Source organism: Lepisma saccharinum, chromosome 15, assembly GCF_977018435.1.
Source record: "Lepisma saccharinum chromosome 15, izLepSacc3.1, whole genome shotgun sequence".
Lineage (NCBI taxonomy): Eukaryota > Metazoa > Arthropoda > Insecta > Zygentoma > Lepismatidae > Lepisma > Lepisma saccharinum.
Genome location: NC_139243.1, coordinates 3,208,623 through 3,219,839, shown reverse-complemented (window position 1 = coordinate 3,219,839; position 11,217 = coordinate 3,208,623). Strand labels below are relative to the sequence as shown.

Genomic DNA, 11,217 nt, shown 5'->3' with positions numbered 1-11,217 from the left:
CTTAACCTGGTAATGGAAACTTACGAGAACGACTGGGCCTTCAAGCCGCCCCTGCCTCCTGTATTTAAATTTTGTATCGTTTTCCGTGTTTTGGGGTCTTAGAGTCTGAAAATAATACGAGAAACAGTGCCAGGCACACACAGAAGGAAATGTTCAAAATGGTGGCCTAATTAATCTCGGTTACCTAACAAATAGGATTGTGATAGATGTGTTTTAAAACAACATTACTCTTCCAGAGAGTATGCTGGTGCTTTGTACGAACGTGAGATTATACATTTTTCATTTGTTGTATTCATTTACTACCGTGAGATTATACATTTTTCATTTGTTGTATTCATTTACTACGATATTGAATCCTCTCTCTATATCATCATGATTAGCATTCCATGAGAAATAAATGGCACCATTCCACTAAACATGAAATTCTGTAAATTTCAAATTTTAGCAGCTTACTGTATGGGCGCCATTTTGAAAATGGCCGCCGCACATGATAAAATGACGTTAAAAATCAGAACATAACTCGGTTGTTATGCATATGACGTAAAAGTATAGTGTGTCCAAATTATATTGTGCAAACTTTCCTATAACAAGATAAATGTATATGTTTGCAGATTATACTGTGTCTATATTCTAAATATTTGCATGTTTTTCCATTTCGAGGATGAAATTCCTCATAAATTCACTGCTGAAATCATATAGATATGCCACTATGGGTAAGAATTCTATTTCCGTTATTTTACATTGCTTTTCTACCTCTTTGATTATTCGCGACGATGAGAAACAGGTGGTGAACTAATGAAATAGGTGGTGGGACAACGTAGTGCGTTAGACTAACAACTCCGCCGCTGAGGCCAGCAGAATGGCAAGGTGAATGTGGAAATGATAATTGTGCTTTTCTCATTTGATTTTGCAAGCGCCATTTATAAAATATTAGCCAGCACGTGTGTGGCCTTCATCGATGTGCACAGTAAGCGAATTACATCACTTGCAATGGAATGTCGTCACTTCACGCAACAGAGTGTATTCCGAAGCGTCATCATAAACACATTATTCGATGAAATTATATCGTAATGCATTGCATAACACCATAAAAGCAGCTCGGATGTTTGAACTTTGAGTGTGTACTTTCAAATAAATGTTTTGTAGCAGGAAATTATTTTGGTTAAAGAAATTACAAGTTTAAACAATCGATTTCTCAGTCAAGGGTTAGTATACGTTCGACAGAAAGGATAATTGTTAGTGGCAATCATGGATGTGTGCTGCGATGTTGTATACATACAAAATAAAATTTGTATGGGGGCTAGGGCGTTGGAATATTGAAAAGTTGTTTCACAACACGAAGGGATTTCAGGGGTGATGTTTCTAGTGCTATACGATGTTTGCATGTAATCTTGAAAAGAAACATTTTCAGCACAAAACATACAATTTTAAACTTAATCAATAGATTCAAGGGTGAGATTAGAAATAAAGAATGCTGTTAGCCACAGATAAATTATATTTTTGTATTGCATTTATTAATGAACGGAACTACAATACATGTAATACAATTGAATGTTTGTAATTTTATATTTATGTTTATATTTTACAAAGACAATTGAATATAATATAATAAATAGTTATACACATATAATATTACTGTTACTAAGCAATTTAAATAGTAGTTGATGCAGGTCGCACAGTAGTATGGTGTAACAAATTATTTTGTGTAGAAATGTCTTGAATAATTCAAATAAAACCAATACGAAATATGATGAGCATTTAAAGAATGAATACTAACATGCCATTTTTAATTTGTATGCACATTTTCTTAAATGGAATTTGTTGTTAGTAGTTTTTCAGTAATATTACAAATATTTGAATGTGAGCTGTTATTGTTTATAAAAACAGGGATTTACTTAAAAATTAGAAACATATATTTCTATTGCATACATGATATAAAACCTTGTTTTGATGTTTTTGCGAAATATATATTCTTCTTTCTTTTTGCAGATGATGATGTCCGAAAGAAAGGATAAAGCAACCAATCTTAGATGTAAGTAATAATCATTATTGTTGTTTGAGGTAGTGATACCAACGCTTGAACAGTTACTGAAAATGCGAATGAATTTCAATGAAATCATATTTCTGTATGAAAATTTACCAGAACATAGGCGACTGATAGAGGAAACTAAGCTTTTTATTAATATTATTTCTACTTTTGATATGTCAGGTAGATAATCCTCAGTTTTGAGAAACAAATTCCAAGTAGGTATCACTAGAGCTAATATCATGCTTTACTTAAATAAAATTATATTTTCTGATACGTTAAAAGTTTCAGAAATACACATTACCAAAAAGAATAATAAGCCTTCAAACATCAAGGTAAAAGTTTACAAAATTATTGTCAGTTTCATTTGTAGAGATATAAATTATTGCCCCTTTGTGTACCAAAGAAAACTTTACACCATCGTGCAGTCTCGAAGCTGGATACATTTAAAATAAATTAAGTTAAATTAAATTGTTAAACTAAATATCCTTCATCGGGACTTTTCCCGCACAAAAATTCTCCACAACGGTGATTTTTGAATCCGTACTTCACGACACTTCTTCTTTATCCGAATAACGAGGGCATCCTGTCAGAAAAGAAAGAATAGAAAAATATTCAAAAATAGAGTTACGTGTGTGGAAAATGACAAGGTAGTTTTCAGAGACTACTTCATATTACGCATACTTCTTATACAAGCGATCAGATGTTGATTTGAAAATTATGCACATCTCATAAAAGATATAACAAAGGAATTGCAAATTGATCATTGTGAAACTAGACACTGTATTTCTATTTTGCAAATACGACTATAAAGATAAGGTAACATCTAGCTTTGGTTAGTTTATTTTAATGGTGTACAGTCTCTGCTAAACGTGAAGATGTTTGACATGAAATATAGTCGAAGTATGCATCAATTGAAGCAGTAATACAAAAATATTATTTTTTACAGGCGTTTATGGTAACGCTTTTAAACCCTAGGAATTGTAGCTTTCCTGGCGACGTGATTCGAACAAGTGTTCTCGATGTTAAGTCCATGTTGGCTTCAAGCGTTTCGAGCGCATACATTGCTCTCATCATCAGGGAATATAGAAATGGAGACCAGTGTAGGATGACTATTATGGGGCGGAGTTTGGATTCTGTCTTTTTATTGGCTCGCTCTGGATCCTGGTGTTCTTATTGGCTGGAGCTTTGTTTTTACGAAGGAGCACCAGGATCCAGAGCGAGCCAATAAGAAGACGATCCAGAGCGAGCCAATTAAGAAGATAGAATCCAAACTCCGCTCCATAATAGTCATATATTTAACCCTACGCTGGTCTCTTTTTCGATATTCCCTGATGATGAGAGCAATATATGCATTCGAAACGTTGGAAGCCAACATCGCCTTAACCTGTCTGGTAACCCGATAACACTTGTTCGAGTTATTAAACCTTTCTTCCATGTTTATTAAAAGACTCAAACTGCTGACCAAGGCAAAATTTATTGTAAATTAAGACACTATAAAGTTTCCCTTCTTCGGACAAAAATTCACAATAAATTCTAGAAATTCTAGAATACAATTTATAGTGAAGGAGACCCTGTTAGAGGGTGGAAACTTTATGTATATAGTGTCTTATTTTACAATAAATTTTGTTTTGGTCAGCATTTGGAGTATTTTATTAGGCTTTTATGGAATTGTGCTCAGTTCAAATCGAGTACTACGTTTTAAAAAGTTATTGCCTCTAAGTATGTTTTCTTTCCATCTTCACACTCACAGGCTAAATATTTTGTATTCAGTCAAATATTAATGCCCCTCCCAACAAGTTAGCAGATTTTACCCACTTCTTAAATGAAAATTACAGGAAAATTAGTGATAACATGTAACATAAATATTATAAAATGGATATCTCCATCAAATGAGAACGTTTTAAGGGTAGACCTCATACCTCCGAGCTGTCTGCTGCTTCCTTGCTCTCTGTTCCTGTGCACTGCTCGGACTGGGAGGACGTCTGGTCCTAGACAGAAAAGAGGCATGTTTGTAAAGTTCAGTACTTTTGGGCTATGAGAGTGTTGGCATTAATTACTAAATTAGGGTTGTGTCTATACCTATGGTCTATACACTGCCAAATTTGGATCTTCGCTACTGAGACCATCACTACGGTAATCTCTATGTCTACAATTGTTTCTAAGAAGTTGGGCACTTTCAAAACAATTATTACGAGAGTACGTATCCAAAAATGCAATTTTTATTTTATATCTGTGGGCACATAAATGTATTATTTTAAATTCGCGTTTTCAAGAATCATTGAATTTCTTTACATATGGTTATTTTTACACCCTAGCATTTTACATCGCAACCTTGCGATTGATTTAGTTGGAGCCTATTACCAAACTTATGATGTGAAATTTTTTCACCTGTAACAAAAATTGGAATTTGTGCTCAATACATATATATCACTTAAAAAATGTCGAAAATATAATCTGATAAGGACGTAACACAAATTGTGAAAGAAGACATAGAAGTAAATAGAACTGGATATGACGTCCCGAAATGGAAGGAGCTAATACTGAAAACTGTTAATATTTGTATGGAAAAAGACAGAGAAGAAGAGACTATGTGGAAGGAACAGGAAGTGATGTAAGGAGGAAGGCGGCAATATGTTTGATGTGGAAGGAATATACACCCTGAATATACTACAAAAATGCATGCGCACATTTGTTTCTATATGTGAATATGTGTTTGTGTATGTGTGCAGTTTCTACTTATGACTTTAGGCAGTGTTACACTGCTACAAAAAAATTAGAGATGCAAATAATGTATCCATGTATATGGGAAAATTTATTCCTATCAAGACACAAAAGATTTGGTAGAGCACAAATGAATCGTAGCCTTCGCAATAATTGGTAATGTGGACTATATTTTTGGTAACTCTGAATAAAATCGTTGCTGGCAAGATATAATTTCTTTGTTGCCTGTTTACACCACTGTTCGGTCTATAGTACTTACCTCCCGTCATTTCAAACATAAATTTTGACTGACATGAAGTAGCTTACCTTGTCCTCCCTGCAGCTGCAGTCGTCTTCACCTTCAGCTCCAGATTCACTGGAGTCCGTGCTGGAGTGTGTACTGGAGTGTGTACTGGAGTAATATTCTTCAGACATAGAATCCTGTACAAGGAAGTAAAATTTATTAAATAATACAGGGAATGCATATGCTTCTAACCTTAACTAAGAGTATAAATAAATTCGAGGGATGACCGAAAAAAAAAGAATACAAACCCTGTAAATTCCAGTATGTATTTATTAGACTAATACAAATGACCTCACATGAAAGGATTCTTCATGCACTACTCCCAGCATAGTCTCCTCCCAGCGCTCCACGAAGTTCATGAAGCCTCACTCATAGAACTTAGGGTCCTGTTGTCGGAGCCCAACCCTTGCTTCGTGCTGTACATCATCATCCAAATGAAACCTGCGTTCTCTGATATTCTTCTTCAAAGGAACAAAGAGATGTTCGTAGGCGCAGCAATGACGCCGGTTTCACTCGGATAAAGTTGTGTAGCACGACGTAACTGTTGGGATCCAACAACAGGACCCCGAGTTCTATGAGTGAGGCATCATGAACCACGTGGAGGGCTGGTAAGTAGTGCATGAAGAATCCTTTCACGTGAGTTCGTTTGTATTAGTCTAATAAATACCTACTGGGATTTGCAGGCTTTGTATTTTTTTCCGGTCATCCCTCATACAAATCTTAGTTCAGGGTCTACGAGAATGAATGATGCAGTTTCGTAATATTATTTGGAAACATACGTTTGGAAGTTGTTTTATTATGTTCAGAAACTCGAACTGTTTCTACAGTAAGCTAGCAGATGATTTAGCAATTAAAACAAATTCTGCATCAACTGAAACACATTCTGGATAGTATTCCTATGCTACAGGGTTTCAATATGATCTGATCATCATTGATAGCACGACACACGTTGTATCGAAACTTGTGGTTTTGTCTGATGTCCTCGGTCTGCTTTGTGATTCTCTCTTCTCCACACTACCCTTCTGCACGATAACTCGATGGATGATGTTCTCCTGCCCTGAATCGTTTTGATACTGGCGTGTAAACTGCGCAAGAAACACAGATTTGTGTCTTGTCAACCACAGGACACAAGCATCTACCTTTCTCTTGTACGGTGTGCATCGCCCAAGAAAACTAACTGTTCGCATGGAAGTGTCTTAATCAGTTGTGCAAAAAAATGCATACAGGAGTATACTTCTGTGTCGTTTCATGCCCAGTAAAACTTTTTCTTCTCTTTTGGATGCATCAGAAGTTTGTTTCAGATTGATTAAGTTAATTTCGTTTCACTTTCTGCCACTTTTGGCTAATCGCAAAGATGAGGATGAGTGATGAAACTTATCAAGGAATGAATACTCCCATGCCGAGCCCGAGTTTCGAACCTGGAACCTATGGTCTTTCAGAGAGAGAAAGCGACAGGCAAGAAATGCAAAAATACAGTTTTTTTTATATTAAGTAGTGCATTCGAAATCCATAAGGGTATATGATGTTTGTACTTTTTATGGTTTTGACACAAATCGATTTAAAAACGTTTTAAATGTTGTTTTTCCCTACCAGGGAATAAGTATATGAAGAATTTCTATAGAGATATTTGTCGACAAGAATTAAAAAATTTCAAACTTAAAATAATATTTCATTTTCATTTCTAATCATTGACTGATAACAATAATTATTCTATCATTTTGTTGCAACCTTTTCTTTTCGAAGAAAATATCTTTCATTTTAATATATCTGCATTTAAGTCTATCTTGGAAGAAATGTAAGACATGAACTATCATGATTACCTCTCCTCTGTCGTTAGTGGTATGCCCAGAACTCCTATCGTACATTGAGGGTTCAGATGTATGGGTCTTCCTTTTTGACTCCTGTTTGGAAGAAATAACGGTTAGCATATCGCCACACGTGAACATATGTATTGAATTATGTTTTGAATATTACATTGACAAATATTGGTAAATATCTTAAAAGAAAATTACATTGCATATATATATATATATATATATATATATATATATATATATATATATATATATATATATATATATATATTCTTCCTGCAGTACTGGCCCAAATAAAGTTAGCCAAAGTATGAAGTAGTTAGTATTCCGTTTGTCTTTCTTGGGGACCAGCCTGTATATTTTCTCTGCACAACTGCAATAATTTTATAATCGGTAAAATTATTTCCAAATTTATAAACACAATTTTTGCCATGCGTTTATATATATTAATAGTGAATATATATATTTCCATATATATATATGCTGTATATTCGTTCTTTTCAATAATAGTTGAAAATAGAATTAAATTGAATTCAATTAAGTATGCTAGCATGTATTTTTCTTTGCATTACCTACCTCTTCTCAAGATATTCGTCAAATACAGTTATTTCGCATATTTTAATATACAAGAAATTTAGCCACAATAATAACTTAATAACATGCAATCCATATCATCCAATAAAGTAAATGTTGTAAAATATGAAAAATATTTCAACCAATAAAAGTTACTGAAACAAAGTTTTAGAAAATTCATTTTTTTTATTTTTCATTACTATTGAATAGTGCAGTTTCGTAAACGAAATATTTTTAAATAAAAAGAGAAAATTTTGTCTACAGTACCTACTTCAGTATATAGAATTTACATATTTATTAATTTCATATCACACATTTCATTACTATATGTTATACTATTGCCCAATCGACTATTGTTTCAAGAATTAAATATGCACCAAAAGAACATTAATCCTAAGCAAAATTGTAAAAATTACCTCTTCCCTTTCATTCTCGGTGTGTTCTGGCCTCTTTCTGGTTGAAGACTGTGATGATCTTTGTGGTGTCTTCTTTTCGGAATCCTGTTTGAAAGAAGAAAGTATATTAAGAGTATCGTGTATTCCGAAAGGTAACAAACACCCTTTTTTCTGAATGTATTATAGCTGAGTATAGCTCACTTTATGCTTAGGTAGGATCAATCAGGCTGGACCTAGAGGTGTATGTAGAACCTGTAACACCGATATGTCCCCACGCCAGTGTTCGAGGTGATGGGTGGATTCGGAGGGATGGTACCCTCCCAGTTGGCAAAATTTTCACAAAGCCGCTGTCTCATTGTCACAATGTTAGACCATAGGAGGGTCTCCCCCAGCTAACCCCAAGGTTCGTCAAAACATCCTCCAGCTAATATTTTCCACTTCAAACGCTGGCCCACACCGGGAATGTCAGCGTTAGACACTTCACTATAACGGAAGGGAAGTCCATCAAATTTCAGTATAGTCTCACTTTTATAATAAAATCTCGTATTCGAGCGTTGATGTTATTGTGCATTTTACGTATAACTGGATTTTTGTGGAAATTTAGTGACAACGAAGTTTCCGGATTCGAACCCTGGACTGGGCATGTGTGTTCTTTGTGAGTGTCCCTATACCAATTTCAACTAATCATCACTCATCCTCAAAAAGTGGGAAAAAAAGTGACGTAAAATTACAAGAGATGGTCCATGTTAAAAATGACACCCAGAAAATGACAAATCAATATATCCACATGTTATTTATTAAGGCACGAATATTAGCTTTCCAAAACCAACTGTTATGACATTCTCACAATTTAATTAGCATAATTCTTTTTATGATTACATTGTAACGCATGCATTTGTGAAACATGTTTGTACAGGCAAAGCATGTAAACTGTTCTACTTTAAGATACAAGTTTTTCTTGCAGACGTTAAAAAAAATGGGAATATTTTCTTACGGAGCAATAGCACTGTATACTCTATCCCGGGAAACTATGGAGTCATGCCGAGCATAAGGGAAGAGAAGGGGAGGGAGCGAATAGGCGGAGCTGAAGCAGTACACGCTGCTGCAAAGGCTGGTAATTGCAGTCGCTTTCCCCTCCACGCAATCCCGTTCCCTTGTACGTGTTCACTGGTTGAGCCGTCTCGCGTCATAACTTGCGCAGACTTGTTTTCGTTCGCTCGCTCCAGAGTTAGCTGTGACAGAGTATAGTAATGACAGCGAGAAGATACAGACAATGCTTGTAAAAGAACTCAATGACTAAATGCTGGTGGTTACTTTTGACTATTCTGTTTAATCAAAAGTAATTAATTTTTATTCAGTTTTGAAGAAATGGTTTTAGCAGTTAGACTGTAAGGGAGAAAGGTACACTCCAGGAAAAGCAAAGAAAGTAGCAGACGATTCATTGATTTTGGTTAACCGTGAAGATGACGATGACTCATGAAGTGGTGTCATTGAAGAAGGGACACTCACAAGTAACACCCATGACCAAGCTGGTATTCTAACCGAGCTCTCTGTAATAACCATTTCGCCACACAGCTTGGCAGGTCCTAGTCGACATGGGCCGGCAAATGAACGAGAAAATGTAGGACTTATGATTGTTGCTGTGGTCCGCCAGTGGATTGCTAGCCCATACCAATGCTTGTGTTCTATTCTTCTGTTTACATACTTGTTCACTAGGTGTCCTCCAAGTGTGGCTCTTTGTTTACAACAGGTAACATATTAACACATTTCTGAGCGAGATGTAAGTTTTGCTCTGTTATATGGTTAACCGCAAGTCATGCAGTGTGTTTCAAAAGTCAGGCAAAGAAAATTTATATGTCTTCCAACATGAAACACCTTAAGAGATATTTACACAGGGGTTTCTCCAAAATCTTCCTTCTTGTAAGTTTAGATCGAACTTCTCGTAACATTATGTAATATAGTAATTTGCTACATGGGAAATGTTTGTTATATAATTTCCAATATAAGATCTTGAACTTATCAGCATTAGGAATGTAGGATGTACATACCTCCTCATCCTCACGTTCTCTCGTTGAATCCTTGGTTTCTGACCCTTCATCACTTCCACTGGAATCCTGTTTGAATCAAATATGTTACGGTCATTATTTTCGAACAAGAAACCAAGTTGAACATTACATTTGCAACAAAATTTTAACATATATTCAAGGATGTGAATGTTGCATGATTCTTAACATAACAGACCAATTTGTCTGATGCTTTGAATTTATTATCATTACTGAAAACTTGCATCTAAACTTGGATACAGTGTTTACTATTTCTATATTTTCCAATTCGAAACTGTGCTTGCTTTCACATTTTCCCCACTCGTTCAACAACATTCAAAGTAGATAACATGCACAAGCTAATCAGGATTGGACACGATATTTTCGATTTCTTCCAATCAACAACAGTTTTTCAAAAATATGTATCTTCATTTAGGAGATCATCAATTTTAGACGATAACAGATGAGACTTAAAAATCTTGAACATCATCTCCTTTGCCTTACATAATTATGTATGAGAATGACTAGCTGAAATTTCTCATCACCGTGGGAATCTTTTCTATCAAAACTGACTTCCCCGATAATACAAGTCTGGAAAAACAATTAGCACGATTCAAGTCGAATAAGTTTCTAACAAATTAATAAGTTATCTTTATTATAGAGACTTCATTTTTTCATGATATTATAATCTTCCCCAGAAAATGTTCTCCCGATGTGCTATTATTACAAATATCACATATATTTAAAAGCAAATAACTTGAACTTACGGATTCCTCGGAATCTTCTTCCTCCTTCCCTGAATGCGAGTGATGTCGTGACCTTCGGTTTTCCTATTGAAAGAGACTGGAACTAATTAAACGAATTGACATACTTGCATCATATCTAATTTGTTCTCTTACTCGCATATTATATGCAATCGACAGTTAAATGTGAGATGAAAACGTTCTTCTTTGTTGAAGATAGTTTTATTAATCGTATTGATGAATTGAATTTCAAAACGTTTAGCCTCCGGAAAATGAAACATTTACCTTTAGAGTATTTTGAAGATTAAAACAAAAGTCGAATTCCATTTATTATATCTAAGGCAACAGAAGGTGATGCTTGTCACAGATGACCATTTTGAGTAATGGCACAAAACGTTGTACTAATAGACGTCATGCTAAACTTTATGTAAACCTTAGAGTGCCTCTCAAAGTAGTTCGTAAATACATAAATGGATGACGTTACCTGTCTGGTTTCACTATGGCTGTGCTTGGAACTTCTGTGTGACTTCACAGAATCGGATTCTTGGCTCGTCTCCTAGAAAAAATACAAATGTAATTAATATCTTCACCCACTACACGATACATATACACGTTAA

The 11,217-nt window shown here is 34.9% G+C and overlaps 1 protein-coding gene across 1 annotated transcript; it reads right to left on the bottom strand.

The window, feature by feature from the left end:
- Positions 1-2,115: 2,115 nt before the first annotated feature.
- LOC145999366 (uncharacterized) lies at positions 2,116-9,923 on the bottom strand. The gene is made up of 6 exons (XM_083136312.1): positions 9,864-9,923; positions 7,837-7,920; positions 6,854-6,934; positions 5,057-5,170; positions 3,949-4,017; positions 2,116-2,612 (listed from the first exon to the last, which is right to left on the bottom strand). The coding sequence occupies exons 1-6, from the start codon at positions 9,911-9,913 to the stop codon at positions 2,591-2,593; spliced, it is 420 nt and encodes a 139-aa protein (XP_082992438.1). The 5' UTR covers positions 9,914-9,923; the 3' UTR covers positions 2,116-2,590.
- Between the last annotated feature and the right edge of the window lie 1,294 nt (positions 9,924-11,217).

Coding starts and splice junctions, on each gene's coding strand:
- LOC145999366 (XM_083136312.1), bottom strand. CDS start 9,913: ATGAAGGGTCAGAAACCAAGGATTCAACGAGAGAACGTGAGGATGAGG. Junction 6,935..7,836: donor CCGAGAATGAAAGGGAAGAG/GTAATTTTTACA, acceptor TCTTCCAAACAG/GAGTCAAAAAGGAAGACCCA. Junction 4,018..5,056: donor GCAGCTGCAGGGAGGACAAG/GTAAGCTACTTC, acceptor TTTTCTGTCTAG/GACCAGACGTCCTCCCAGTC.